Source organism: Salvelinus namaycush, chromosome 29, assembly GCF_016432855.1.
Source record: "Salvelinus namaycush isolate Seneca chromosome 29, SaNama_1.0, whole genome shotgun sequence".
NCBI classification, from domain to species: Eukaryota; Metazoa; Chordata; class Actinopteri; order Salmoniformes; family Salmonidae; genus Salvelinus; species Salvelinus namaycush.
The window spans coordinates 22536925-22552775 of NC_052335.1; the positions used below are offsets into that span (position 1 = coordinate 22536925).

The 15851-nt window shown below is 40.8% G+C and overlaps 1 protein-coding gene across 1 annotated transcript in view; it reads right to left on the reverse strand.

The window, feature by feature from the left end:
* Positions 1-308: 308 nt before the first annotated feature.
* Positions 309-15851, reverse strand: part of l3mbtl3 (L3MBTL histone methyl-lysine binding protein 3) — a 34127-nt gene continuing 18584 nt past the window's right edge. Inside the window, 6 exon segments of the mRNA XM_038968094.1 lie at positions 309-1040; positions 5096-5158; positions 5251-5408; positions 6321-6363; positions 10874-10918; positions 15705-15840. Of these exon segments, the coding sequence (XP_038824022.1) occupies positions 897-1040; positions 5096-5158; positions 5251-5408; positions 6321-6363; positions 10874-10918; positions 15705-15840 (589 nt within the window). The 3' untranslated portion in view covers positions 309-896.

A 15851-nucleotide genomic window follows, 5' to 3' on the forward strand; every position in this document is an offset into this window, starting at 1 on the left:
ACCCCTTCCCTGGGGTTAGTACCTTAAAGTAAACAGACACTTGTCACTGCTTCATAGGGCCTGAACAGTACTGATGAGGAGATGACTGTACAATACACAGGAGAAACCAGACCAAGGTGACCCATGTTGGTCTTTATACAGGTACTGTATATGGCTATCCATAAAGCATAATAGGTGGGTGCATTTACCAAAAGGGAAATTAAATGCAGGGCCTGATGGCTTGTTTTACAGTATGGTGCCCGTTGGTTTGGTGAATTAATAAAAGTCCCTCCCTCCTCTCAGTTATACAGCCTTGTCCTCCAGCACCACCAACCCAGCAGCCAGACAGAAGTAACAAGGATAAAAAAGCATGAGGACTTTCTCATGAATGTATTAATTTCTCTGTGCCACTCACCTGGGGAATCACTGAGCTTCCATTCTCAGTTAGAATCTCTCTGACCTGCATGACATCAGCATCCCAGAGAGACCGGAACAGCTAAAGCCCTGTGCAGATGGGACTTTCTACATGATGAAAATGGCAGAGTTGCTGATTGTGATGCACTAAAGGAAATCTGACGCATTTGCTCTACATTTCCAGTTTTAGTTTTTAGGTAGAACGAGCATCCTCGTGGCACCACCCCAACACTAATATAAAAAGAGCCTATACTGTACAATAATATTACACATAATAGAGCTGATGATTGAAAATGACATTTCTCCAATGAGTCAATCACATTGGAGATTCGCAGTATGCAATATGGCTGTCTTAAAAAAAATTACTTGTGCAATTCACATGTGCATTCAGTTTGCTTCCTCTGGGAAGAAGAATGGTTCTTTGTGCTTCACATCCTTATCTGTAGACCTCCTTCTCCTTGCTCTGCTCTGCTCAGGGTAAAAATAGTGGCCTCCGACCTTCGTTAGAGCTCATTACATGCCGATTCCTCTGCCGTCTTGAACATCAAGATGGAGTTGTAGATTTTAATGGCTGGACCCAGCTTGATGCTCATGATCCTCACTAGGTCAACCTGAGTCAACAGAAGGAAGGCTTCACCATCTATTTGCTGGACAAAAACATATGAGGGAGGGAAGAGTTAGAGAAGTCTCACGTTTGAAAATGTCTACTATCAAAGCGCTTTCCTATTGAACATTTTTGCCCAAGGAATATGTTTCACTTTCAACCTCCAAAAACAGGCATCTTAGACATAGCGGTGCATAAAGAATTAACTTCAAAGCCAAGGGTTTTTAAGGATTCTCCACCATGAGGGTTATACAAATGACCATGGCTCATTAGAGGGGGTGTTATTCAGGGGTTGAGTCACATTCTACATTTAACAAGCTGTAGTAATATCAACCGCTATTAACGCTAACAGAATGGCATAACATGAACATCACTCTATGAGAAGTGAGATTTATTGTGTTTAATTACTTGGATAATCTGCAGAGAATACCTAAATAGGCCTAATTGAGTTTTTGCCTTACACCACAGGCCTCTGGGACAATCCAATTTCTTTTAAAGGGGCAATCAGTAGATGCCTCATCCATTTTTTGACATATACAGTGGGGCAAAAAAGTATTTAGTCAGCCACCAATTGTGCAAGTTCTCCCACTTGAAAAGATGAGAGAGGCCTGTAATTTTCATCATAGGTACACTTCAACTATGACAGACAAAATGAGAAAAAAAAATCCAGAAAATCACATTGTAGGACTTTTAATGAATTTAATTGCAAATGATGGTGGAAAATAAGTATTTGGTCAATAACAAAAGTTTATCTCAATACTTTGTTATATACCCTTTGTTGGCAATGACAGAGGTCAAACGTTTTCTGTAAGTCTTCACAAGGTTTTCACACACTGTTGCTGGTATTTTGGCCCATTCCTCCATGCAGATCTCCTCTAGAGCAGTGATGTTTTGGGGCTGTTGCTGGGCAACACGGACTTTCAACTCCCTCCAAAGATTTTCTATGGGGTTGAGATCTGGAGACTGGCTAGGCCACTCCAGGACCTTGAAATGCTTCTTACGAAGCCACTCCTTCGTTGCCCGGGCGGTGTGTTTGGGATCATTGTCATGCTGAAAGACCCAGCCACGTTTCATCTTCAATGCCCTTGCTGATGGAAGGAGGTTTTCACTCAAAATCTCACGATACATGGCCCCATTCATTCTTTCCTTTACACGGATCAGTCGTCCTGGTCCCTTTGCAGAAAAACAGCCCCAAAGCATGATGTTTCCACCCCCATGCTTCACAGTAGGTATGGTGTTCTTTGGATGCAACTCAGCATTCTTTGTCCTCCAAACACGACGAGTTGAGTTTTTACCAAAAAGTTATATTTTGGTTTCATCTGACCATATGACATTCTCCCAATCTTCTTCTGGATCATCCAAATGCTCTCTAGCAAACTTCAGACGGGCCTGGACATGTACTGGCTTAAGCAGGGGGACACGTCTGGCACTGCAGGATTTGAGTCCCTGGTGGCGTAGTGTGTTACTGATGGTAGGCTTTGTTACTTTGGTCCCAGCTCTCTGCAGGTCATTCACTAGGTCCCCCCGTGTGGTTCTGGGATTTTTGCTCACCAGTCTTGTGATCATTTTGACCCCACGGGGTGAGATCTTGCGTGGAGCCCCAGATCGAGGGAGATTATCAGTGGTCTTGTATGTCTTCCATTTCCTAATAATTGCTCCCACAGTTGATTTCTTCAAACCAAGCTGCTTACCTATTGCAGATTCAGTCTTCCCAGCCTGGTGCAGTTCTACAATTTTGTTTCTGGTGTCCTTTGACAGCTCTTTGGTCTTGGCCATAGTGGAGTTTGGAGTGTGATTGTTTGAGGTTGTGGACAGGTGACTTTTATACTGATAACAAGTTCAAACAGGTGCCATTAATACAGGTAACGAGTGGAGGACAGAGGAGCCTCTTAAAGAAGAAGTTACATGTCTGTGAGAGCCAGAAATCTTGCTTGTTTGTAGGTGACCAAATACTTATTTTCCACCATAATTTGCAAATAAATTCATAAATCCTACAATGTGATTTTCTGGATTTTTTTTCTCATTTTATCTGTCATAGTTGAAGTGTACCTATGATGAAAATTACAGGCCTCTCTCATCTTTTTTAAGTGGGAGAACTTGCACAATTGGTGGCTGACTAAATACTTTTTTGCCCCACTGTACATTGAAGAATATAACTTATAAATGCCTCATGAGCTTAGTTTAAATGTGGTACCCCGCCAGAAGCCAAAATATAACCTTGTTTTACTCTAATATTTGTAAATGTATATAAATGCATATAAAGTATAGAAGAGTATTAAGGCCAAGTGAAAACAAAAGAAAAATGGTGAGGTGTGGTTGTACTTTGATTTTTGTTTTGCATAGTACTTTTAGAAAATGGCAATATTTCAAGAATAAAGTTGAAATAAAACGTTGTGAAAAGTGGCACTATTTCGAGAATAAAGTTGTAATATTACACACACACACACACACACACACACACACACACACACACACACACACACACACACACAATCCCCAAAGCAATACCATTCTAATGGCCATGGTGCGTTTTCAGACTACGAAGAGACATGAGACTACGAAGAGACATGGAGTTGAATGCAGACAAGGTGCCCTTCGATTTTCTCTACAATGTTATCCTCAATCCCCTGCGTATGTCAACACCGTGCATAGTACATTTGAGAGAGTAACAGCTAGGTCAGCAGCCTATATGTCGAAACGAAAGGTTAATTTACAAATGTGGGCGGAATGGCATGGTGTTTTATGTAGGCTACACTTCCAATGAAGTAGCCTCATAGGACTATGCTTATTATCTTGTGAATGTAGGTCACAGATTGCGTGGAGAGGGATTGTGCGTCCTGTCAAGCTCAAGGGCGGCCCCCAAACCCCTGTCATGAACCTTGCCATGGAGCAGGGGGAAAGGGGTTTGGATAAAGCCCCATCTGAGACAGTAATTTGATGTTCCATTGTCATAGCTTAACAGCCAAAAGGCCTAGGCACTAGCCTCTACAAGGTGAACAAGTGGTAGCCTATGTTAGCGTTACAACTGAGACAAATAGCCTATAACGGCGATGATGCTCTTGTTTTGGGTTAACCTATGCATCCTTCATTCCTCCCATCCTATAGGGAGACCGATAGATGAATATATTCAAACAGTGCCTCAGATGAGCTGGTTTGCGCATGTAGGAGTGGTCCTTGTGTTGCCTCTTCTCCCACAGACACTTACGTAAAACCCCAGGTTCATTGTTCATTCTTCCCGCAGCCGTTGGATAGGCACATCATTTACTTTTACTTGCCCACTGTAACATACGATTAGCCTCGGGTACTCAATCTAGTAGGCCTCTATAGTTTTAGAATGGGCTGCAAAATAGTGGTTTTGTAGCGAATTTGGAGAGCAGTTTGACATGGGACATACACACGCATAGCCCCCAGTCTCCAGAATCCTAAGATAATGTGTTTTATTGTGTGTGCTCATGTAGCCAACTAGCGTATAGCCGTTAGGAGGGTAGTTGCCATAAGGGGGAAATACTACTGTTAGTAAAGCACCATGGATAAGGTCATTAATAGTTGCCAGGGAGAGCCAGGGAGACATGCACTTAACCAAATCCCCTACGTTAATCTTGAAATATAACTGAGACTTTATTCTAAAAGTGTTTACTTTATTCGCAAAATATTGGCACTTTTTTAAAGTACTAGCATGCAAAAAATAATAATTCAAGTACCATCACCGTCACTGTTTATTTGATTAATATTGTGATGCTCCAAATTGAATACATTTCAACTCTATATCTGACATGGTACAGGTGTCTTCTTTTTTAAGCTCATAACCATGTGTGTGAGGTGTATACTTTTGTTTCAAAGTAGATTTGTTTAGGACTATCAAGAAACACTGTGTGACCCTGATTTAGCTCACTGCAGTAAAAGTTTCAACTCTGAGGCAGACACAGATGTGGAGACCACAGAGCGATAATGTGGAGGTAATGCATCTGATGAAACCAAATTGGGATCTTTATAATCCCACAAGCAGACAGCAAATGGGAAGTCCTTTTCCCAGAAGTCAGTGTGTGTGTGTGTATCAGTGGTCAGAGAGTTAAAAGCTGTAGTGTACTGAAACTGTACCTCATCTCTGAAAGTGTGCACGTGTTCGTTACAGCCTGGAAGACCTTGGATGAACTCAATCACCTGTAACACATTGAACATCATGGTTAGTACAGTTATCCAAATTACCCAGACAGTTATTTAGACTGCAAGAAACAATGTAAGTTATCCAGTACCTCCTCCACTGTCCACACAGCCACTTTGCTTGAAGTGATGCCAGCCACGGTGGGTAGCAGCTTGCTGTGCTGGTCCCAGCAGAAAGGAGTGCTGCTGGGGGATGGCGAGGTGCATGGCATGAACACTGACTGGTGAAGGGCTTCCTGTAGTGTCAGCTCTACTGTTTGGAAGAGTAGAAAATATACATACAAAACCTTGAATGAATTAACTTAATTTAAAACGGCAAGGGATCTGTTGCTGTGGCTACCTGTAGATGAACTGCTTGATATTAAATAAGCAAGTGATCTGATGGAAGTATCTAGAAATGCTAGAAGAAACAGAACGCAGATGCTTGACGCTCATTCCTAACCATATTAGGAACCAGGGGCAACCAGTCTAATCAGATAGTGAGTTAATGCTGACTGTTACTTTGCTCCAGGCATAAACACATCTTTGACCATCTTCCAACGTTTATTTCCTAAAATGTATAATTGGGAGTGACAATTCAAGTGAAGAAAAATATGTGGATGTTTTGAGAGTAATTCTAAAGTCTGATGGAACATAAAGATAAATGTTGCCCCGGGAGGAACTAATCTACTGTAGCAAGAGAGGGAGGACCACTTAGAAAGGTTTCAGCCAATAGCAAAGGCCACAGTCACAAACGGATGGGTCATAACTCTTTAGTACAAATTGAATGACAGTTGTGACACAGCAACTTCATGTTACTTTACTTTAGTGGATGGAGAAAACTAACAACAAAGCACTCAAGGACATTATTATTCATGTTTCAGGGAAATGGGAAGTATTTTTTGGAAGAGTCTTCACTCGCCATTCTGCTGAGTAAATACCTTTGGGACACGGGGTGTTATATATGAAAATGCATGTTAGAGAATGACCACTACTACTCATTAAATCTATAATATACAGCGGGGTCCGAAATTAAAATGTAATTAAATTATATTGTATGCTCCAAAAAATTGGGAATTATTTTATATTTTATTTTATATTAATACAATTGCTCAGAGAAAGAGATTCTGTAATACAAGTAATACCTTTTTGTCAAAAGGTAGGGCTCAAAATGATTGACAACCCTGTTTTCAATACCTCACCTTGCGAGGACAACGGCACTGAGACTTTTTCTAAAATGTTTTATGAGTTGGAGAACACATTGGAAAGGATCTTAGCAGTGGCGGCTCACCCATTAAGGCGTTAGGGACGGCACCCCACTTGTGATAAAAAATTGTTAACAAATATATTATATCATTCATGGATTATATTTTAAAATGCTGATAAAAGTGTGGTAAATGTTTACATTTTCCTGTTTCAAAATTATATTGTTAAAAACAAGCTGTTCAGTTACCTACTAGTCAGCCTCTCAGTAGTGCTGAGTGATTAGTGCTTTTTGACGTCGGTACAGTTTTGATTAGATTATTTTTTAAATAATCACGATTTTTGATTTCGTTATAGGTTTTCTTTATACATTAAATGCATTATGAAATAGAGCTTTTTAACGGAAATTCCAAACCCCAAAATAGTGAGAATTCAATTTCCAAAACATTGAAAAATTTGCATGGTCTCTGTCAGGACCACATTGGGTAGACATAAATAGAAAAATAGGAAATTATTATGAAATACTAAAATATTTCAGTTGCGTATATTACTTAGTTTTTATTTAATAACTTAATTATTTTTTATTCCTTAAAGTCATCATCGCATCTCTGCTCGTACAGTAGCAGTCTGCCAGCTAAACCTAATGTTATCTACTGTATGTGCTCCCCATACTGTACTGTCTTTAGTCATCCTATTTAGCTAGCCTGCCTAAGTACTGTAGCCTACAGTATGCTGCAGAGCTGTCGGATTAAATAATTGTACTTTTTTTTCAAAGTAGATAAGGCATACTTTCACGAACTGTCTCTGTCCCTCTCGTTGTTGTGTTCTGCACATTCCTCTATCGTGCGGTCTGTGTGGATATCTAACCTAACGTAGCAGGCGTAAAAGTGTATCCATCCAGAGATCTACAGTTCCAGTCAAAAGTTTGGACACACCTACTCATTCAAGGGTTTTTCTTTATTTTCACTATTTTCTACATTGTAGAATAATAGTGAAGACATCAAAACTATGAAATAACACATATGGAATCATGTACTAACCCCCCCAAAAATGTTTTTTTTCTTATTTGAAATTCTTCAAAGTAGCCACCCTTTACCTTGATGACAGCTTTGCACACTCTGGGCATTCTCTCAACCAGCTTCATGAGGTAGTCACCTGGAATGCTTTTCCAACAGTCTTGAAGGAATTCCCACATATGCTGAGCACTTGTTGGCTGCTACAGGAATGAGTAGGAGTGTCCAAACTTTTGACTGGTACTGTATATATAATGACGAGATGCTCATGTCTCCGGGACCTAACAATGGGCGTCGTTGTCGAACTAGCTTGAATATTTGCTTAACTGAAAACTACAACTCCCTTAAGCCCAGCATCCCACAAAATTCTTGCCTTGATTTCAGTTGGAAATTATTTAATTTCTCTCTAACGAAACGCCGCATTGGGCTCACAAAAATCCTGAAGTAAATGGAATTAAAGAAATTGAACCAACGTCGGTCAATTAGTTGTTTAAAACCGGGGAAAAATGTATGTCGGTTAATCGCTCAGCACTACCCCTCAGGGATTCTGCCAGCAGCAACAGCTCCGTGTGTGCATAGGCCCGGCGAACATTGTTTGGATTGTTTTACCAGCCACTTGCTATGAAAGGGAACTGGCCCAATGAAATCGCAGGAATAGCATAAATTATAACAGCACAAAGTAAATGGATCGTCCTGGGGCACTCAAATGTGGACTCAGTCAAAACTGCTGGGTCTGCTCTAGTCTCCCTCCCAATGAGTCTCCTGCACCAGACGGCTTGAGATTAGATCTGCTCTATCAGGTACAGATGGCGCTAAAGCTAAAAGCAAATTGTAATTAAATAAATAATCATAGCAGTCATCGGAGTCTGGGACCTGATAAACCGGACATCTACATCCAACAAGAGTCGAAGGACAGAGAGATACACTAGCTCGAACCTTCTCATCGTGGATCTGGTAGGACAAAAAAGCATGACAGTGGCTGGCCAATTCCCCCCATGGTATTCAGGTGACAGGGCGACATGTTTTGTGGGCTTAAACAGCATAAAACTGGGTGTATCACAAAGCATGATCAAATTTAATTAGCCAGCTATAATACATTTTTAGAAACATTGAGAAATAGTTTGGTAAATTTTCGGGTCAAATTAACCAGTTATCTACCTTTGATAAGCAGCTAGCTAGCTATAGCTAGCATGCTAGCTAGTTAGCTCCCATTCCAAATTCAAGTCTTTCTAAACTAATATCTGACTAACTCAGAAATATTAAGTTGTTTCAGAATGAAACTAGCTAACGCGTCATGCTTTGTAACATGTTAGCTAGCTATCCCCAGTTAGATAATGTATTTTCACTTATTGCATCTGCATGCTTGTTGAGTTCTCCCAGGTGCACCCGTTAGTTCGTGAGCTGGCTGCTCGTTCTAAATAGTATAATCTAATCTGTTCAAAACAGTGGCAGCATGTGCAGCATTTGTCATTCGGTTTTTTACATGCAAAAGTGAAATCTATTTATGCTGTTGTTCAAATGCACAGATCACTTATATATCTTCTCAAAGAAACTATCGGTAGATCGAAAACTTGGCATCATATTTTTGTCATGCTGCTTTGTTGACAACTCTAACGAACCCGCGCCCCTGGTATTCAGCCAATCAGCAGCCACCACTGGATCTTATATCATTCCTCCATACAGAATCCTTCCAAAGCCTTGATATCCTTCGTCTGCGCTTATGGACTGCCCTCTTCAATTTAAACCACAGGTTTTCAATGAGTTTCAAGTCCAGAGACTGAGATGGCCAATGCAAAATGTTGATTTTCTGTCAAATTAACCATTTCTTTGTGTAATTTGATGTATGCTTGGGGTTATTTTCTTGCTGGAAGATCCACTTGCAGCCAGGTTTCAGCCTCCTGGCAGAGGTAACTAGGTTTTTGTCTAGAATGTCTAGTACTGGGTAAAGTTGATGATGCCTTAACCATAACAAGGGCCCCAGGACCAATGGAAGAAAAGTAGCCCCATAACATCCACCACCATTTAGTAGGTAGGGGTAGGTATGTGGTATAGGTTTCTTTTCTGCTCATGCATTCTAATAGACTGCAAACCCACCACTGGAGCACTTGGTTAAGGAGCTCTATTTTCATGTCATCTGAGCAAACCCACCACTGGAACACGTGGTTAAGGAGCTCTATTTTCATGTCATCTGACCAAAGCACCGGTTCCAATCCAAGTGCCAATGCCGCTTACTAAACTCAAAACTACATATGTTGGATGACATGAAATACAACTATTTGGCCACGCACACCAGGGGTGGGTTTGGCGTCGAAATGAGAATGCTGCCTAAATTTGTTGTGTGTAAAAAAACGATTTTGAAAAAAGTAGCGCCCCTTGTGTGCACTGCCGGTAATACCATATACCACGGTATGGTACAGGAACGGTATGAAGGTATGAAAATCTGAACCGCCCAACCTTAACGAAAATTAATTCTGTCTGTCTTTGTATTAAAATAATATTTGCTTCCAGCTTGCTAGCTTTTGATGAGTTCTGACTATAAACTTAAAATATTGTTAATTATCAGGTATTCTATTGAAATATTGAGAGCCATAGTCTGGTTTCTACACCAGAAGTTAATGGTTATCTGTAGGAGGAATGTATATGGTGGAGGCAATTAAGCTTGGAATGTATTGAGTAAAGGAAGGGCAATCACGTGTGCAGGCATTGATAAGGGTGGAGAGATGTGGCTTAGTGAGGAATGGGGGGCCGAAGTCAGGTCAGGTCAGTTTATTGCCCGCATCACTTAACTTCCCGCCTAGCAATAAAGATGTCATGTTTAGAGAGAAGGAAGAGATTCCAACCAAATTGTGGTATATATTCTACCACTGGTGGAAATATGTCTTTGCCTGTTCAGCTGTTCGATCCTTTGGGTGAATAAACTTCGTTGGAGCTTTTATAGTGTCCGTCAGTTTCTTACTCTGTTATTTAGAATCTAACACCTTCTATCCCTTCAGAAGAGTGAGAACACAAAGGACCAGAGCAGAGCCTTTGATGCTCTGACACAGGGACATCACACAAATAACCCTGAATCCAGAGACTGTACTGTAGAAGGAGTGAGTCATTCCTATTGCTTTAAGGTTTCGTATTGCTTAATGGTTATGTTCACACAATACTACAAGGACTGCTTTGGTATGCGGTGCAGTTTGGTTTAATGTGGAGAGGATGTGAATATTGGAATTTCGCTCAATAAATGAACTGAAACCAAAGGAGCTAGGACAAGAAACATTATCTGTGCCAAAGACATGAACATTTAAAAGACAGAGGAAGTGATGTAATTCTTGATTAATCTACATTACTGATTCATACTGTGAAGGAAGGCACGGGGTAAGATGAGTGGGAGGTGATAGATCAGACTATATTGGGGAAACACTGTGCAGTGATGCTCTTGATATCATTTTAATCATAAGAAAATCTCCAGTGGGAAGAATATAATGTTATTTAGAGACAGTTCAGTACCTTTGGTTTCAATTATGCACGGCACCTCACTCTTCATCTCCTCGTCCTCCACCAGCTCCTCTACCTTCTTCTGCTTGCAAGGCCGCCCAACCCTGGAAGAGAGAGAAGGGGGTCAATAGAGACACAAAAACAGGGCAGTCTTGCAGGAACTGGGATCACACAATTTGGAAAAACATTTTTCATGACATACTGAGTTATTACTTAATTTATTATCACAGTACATTCCAAGATGTTCTAATACCTTCACTACTCCTGGGGTGAAAATGTAATGTATATTGTAATCACTCCCAAATCCCAAAAATTGTTCAGTCATACTCAATCAACATGCTGCTCTGATGAGTCTTGATAATTCATAAATAACAGGGTAATGACTTGAGCTTCTCTCTAAATTAAACTTAGCGAACACCTTCGGTCCCCTCTCTTTTCCATGTCTTCAGAAATTGTTTTGTACATTGGACTGAAAGCAGGTTCCAACTCCTGAATAAAACAGAGATAAAACTTGGTGCCAGTCCCTGGACAACCAATTTCTCTACGCAAATAACATTACTCAACATTTTAACAATCAACATTTTTAATTAACATTTTAAGAATAAAGTGATGTTTTTTGGTGAATTTCATGTTAGCCTATACAAATCAAGCTGCCCACATATGGCCAACAGCTCTGTGGCAATGCTTGTGGAGTAGAGATACTGTACATTTATAGTGAAATCGGATTGAGTGCATATTAGTGTAAATACCTGCTGGTAATGACATTAAAGTGTTTTTACAAGAGAAACACAGCATTATGTCATTTAATTATACATTACTTTAAACCTGACGAAAACAGTGCATGATGGATTTGGTAGTGTATGCTTGAGGAGTAATTTTTACTACTAGTCCTTAAATAACCATAATGAAAGGAGGGCAACTGGAGGGCAGGCATTAGTCAGATGAGTTTGACAAAGGTTGGGGAAGCTGATGTAGAGAGGCTTGGTAATTAGAGCAATCTTTAATTCTACTACCGTGACTCTGCGGCTCTCTGTGTGGCTCTCTGTGTGAAAATAGATAGATGCTGATCTTAGCCCATGAACATTAAACTCTCAAGTCCAGAATAAAGCACAAATAACCTCAATTGTGTATCGGTCACTTGAAGGAAGATGTGTACACTCATTGGACAGTTTATTAGGTACACCACACCCGTTCATGAAAATGGATCCCTCCTACAGACAGTGAGTCACGTGGCCATGGCTTGCTATATAAAGCAGGCATCGAAGCATTCAGTTACTGTTCGATTGAACGTTAGAATGGGCAAAATTAGTGACCTAAACAACTTTGATCATGATATGATCGTCGGTGCCAGGCACGCCGGATCTAGTTTCTCAGAAAGGTTCGCCCTCCTGGGCTTTTCAAGCACAATAGTGTATAGGGCTGTCCCCGACAAAAAAAGTTTAAAATCTTGGTCGACCAAGAGTTGTCTGTTCGATTGAGCGAAATTTTTAAACATGTATTTTTCCATATATACAGTCGTGGCCAAATGTTTTGAGAATGACACAAATATACATTTTCACAAAGTCTGCTGCCTCAGTTTGTATGATGGCAATTTGCATATACTCCAGAATGTTATGAAGAGTGATCAGATGAATTGCAATTAATTGCAAAGTCCCTCTTTGCCATGCAAATGAACTGAATCCCCCAAAAACGTTTCCACTGCATTTCAGCCCTGCCATAAAAGGACCAGCTGGCATCATGTCAGTGATTTTCTCGTTAACACAGGTGTGATTGTTGACGAGGACAAGGCTGGAGATCACTCTGTCATGCTGATTGAGTTCGAATAACAGACTGGACACTTCAAAAGGAGGGTGGTGCTTGGAATCATTGTTCTTCCTCTGTCAACCATGAGTACATGCAAGGAAACACGTGCCGTCATCATTGCTTTGCACAAAAAGGGCTTCACAGGCAAGGATATTGCTGCCAGTAAGATTGCACCTAAACTCACCCATCTCATTATTTTTTAATTAAAAAAATAAGTGTTTTATTTCACCTTTATTTAACCAGGTAGGCAAGTTGAGAACAAGTTCTCATTTACTACTGCAACCTGGCCAATATAAAGCAAAGCAGTTCGACACATATAGCAACACAGAGTTACACATGGAGTAAAACAAACATACAGTCAATAATACAGTAGAAAAATAAGTCTATATACAATGTGAGCAAATGAGGTGAGATAAGGGAGGTAAAGGCAATAAATAGGCCATGGTGGCGAAGTAAATACAATATAGCAATTAAAACACTGGAATGGTAGATTTGACAGTAGATGAGTGTGCAAAGTAGAAATACTGGGGTGCAAAGGAGCAAAATAAATAAATATATACAGTAGGGGAAGTGGTAGTTGTTTGGGCTATTTATAGATGGGCTATGTATAGGTGCAGTGATCGGTGAGCTGCTCTGACAGCTGGTGTTTAAAGCTAGTGAGGGAGATGTGTTTCCAGTTTCAGAGATTTTTGTAGTTCGTTCCAGTCATTGGCAGCAGAGAACTGGAAGGAGAGGCGGCCAAAGGAGGAATTGGCTTTGGGGGTGATAAGTGAGATATACCTGCTGGAACACGTGCTACGTGAGGGTGCAGCTATGGTGACCAGCGAGCAGAGATAAGGCGGGACTGTACCTAGCAGGGTCTTGTAGATGACCTGGAGCCAGTGGGTTTGGCGACGAGTATGAAGCGAGGGCCAGCCAACGAGAGGGTACAGGTCGCAGTGGTGGGTAGTATATGGGGCTTTGGTGACAAAACGGATGGCACTGTGATAGACTGCATCCAATTTGTTGAGTAGGGTGTTGGAGGCTATTTTGTAAATGACATTGCCAAAGTTGAGGATTGGTAAGAGGTCAGTTTTACGAGGGTATGTTTGGCAGCATGAGTGAAGGATTCTTTGTTGCGAAATAGGAAGCCGATTCTAGATTTAACTTTGGATTGGAGATGTTTTATGTGAGTATGGAAGGAGAGTTTACAGTCTAACCAGACACCTAGGTATTTGTAGTTGTCCACATATTCTAAATCAGAACCGTCCAGAGTAGTGATGCTGGCAGGTGCAGGCAGCGATTAGTGGTGGTGAGATAAGATACATTATGTCAGACTAATTTGCAATTGACTGTCATACCATCACATAATTTTAACGTGAGGCTGAGTTGAATAGACCATCAGAAATACTGTTATAATGTTGACTGGCATAGCCCCAAATAAAAAAGTTAATTATATATAAAAAAATTCACGTGGTTGGGGTTGCGAATATTTTCAGATATCAAAAGGGGTTGTGGGCCAAAAAAGTTAGGGAACCCCTGCAGTAGCCTATATATTGAAATATAGGCCTAAGAAGGTTACGGTATTAAGAATAAACAGGAAGCACTCTTAGGCCTACAGCTCAGTGCTGGTTATACAAGGCTGCGTGCATATTATGTGTGACAAACAGGTGTTGTTAGATCACAATGTTTGGAACGGTGTAAACAACACTAAATAATTTAAAAGTAATACCAGTCTGTTCTAATGGGGAAAAAGCCTTAATTACAGCATAGCAAAGATTAAAAACAGCACATTTGTGAAATTGCTTTATCCTACAGTTTGTGGTTGAGTGAGGATTGGTGTTCTCAACACCAATATGCTGGTTAACTTTGCTTTTATGCACATATAGAAGCAACATACAGTACCAGTCAAAAGTTTGGACACACATTCCAGTTTATTTTTTAAAACTATTTTCTACATTGTAGAATAATAGTGAAGACATCAAAACTATGAAATAACACATATGGAATCATGTAGTAACCAGAAAAGTGAATGAGTAGGTGTGTCCAAACATTTGACTGGTACTGTACAGGGAAAGGCACCAATTCAACGGCAAACTGAAGATTATGTTTCAGAACCGCGGACAGTGACCGCTATCCAACGCGTAAGAACGCACATTTGTTATAAAATATTATTATATTTATTAGTGTTGCACCATTATTCTTACATAATATAACCATATAAAAAACAATTGGGGGGGGTATTTTTATTTTGTATTTTATTTCACTGCCTTTTTATCCCCAATTTTGTGATATCCAATTGCTATCCAATCACAATCTTGTCTCATCACTGCAACTCCCCAACAGGCTTGGGAGAAGTGAAGATCGAGTCATGTCTCGCAGATTTCACGCAAACATCAGAAATTCACAAGCTAGTAACAACCTGTTACGTGACTAGCAAATCGGGTCCTCACAGGTCCTCACAGTCCTATCAAGAGTCCAACAGGAAAGCAGGAAAGCAGGCAGGCAGTAATAACACAGTACAGTCACACACCACTCCACCATCAGATTTAATGCCAGGTCTGGCAGCCATTCCGGAGAGCAGGGCTATTCACATGCATTGTAAGGGCCACTCACCTCCTCTTGGGCTCTGTGCCGGCGGGTTTCGCCATGCCGCTGCCAGCCATCTCACCCCTGCCAGGCTTTTCCAGGTGATTTGTGTTGGCGCTTAAGTGCTTGCTAAGAAGTTGTCAGAGAGAGGAATTGCTTTTAAGTTGTGCAGAAAGAACATCCATAATAAGAGAGCCATGGCTGGTGGGGAACTGTTTAGAATGTTGAGTCACTTCAGACAGAAATAGATGAGGGCTGTTCACACTTATTTGGGTGTTAAGCTGCTAAAATGCTTGAAGGAATCTGGAAATTCAGTTATATTTCAAAATACGAAGCTACACGATGATAGTTTCAGCCAAACTCAGGAATTATATATTTTCCACCCTACAACATTGTCTCAGTCTGTCTGGGAATGTCTGAGAATGTTGATTAGTTAAGAGCATTCTGAGCGTGTTCTGGTTACTAATTGGTCCTTACTCTGCATTGAGAGCTAGAGCTGGGTGGTTGTCTGGGTTGGGTTCTGCCCGTCGGGGTCGGCCCAGTCCTCCTGACCCTGGCATCTCACCACTCAGACGGTCTGGCAGCACTGAGTCCTTGTTGATGTTGATGTCAGAGTATGGGCATCCCACCGCACTGCAAATCAG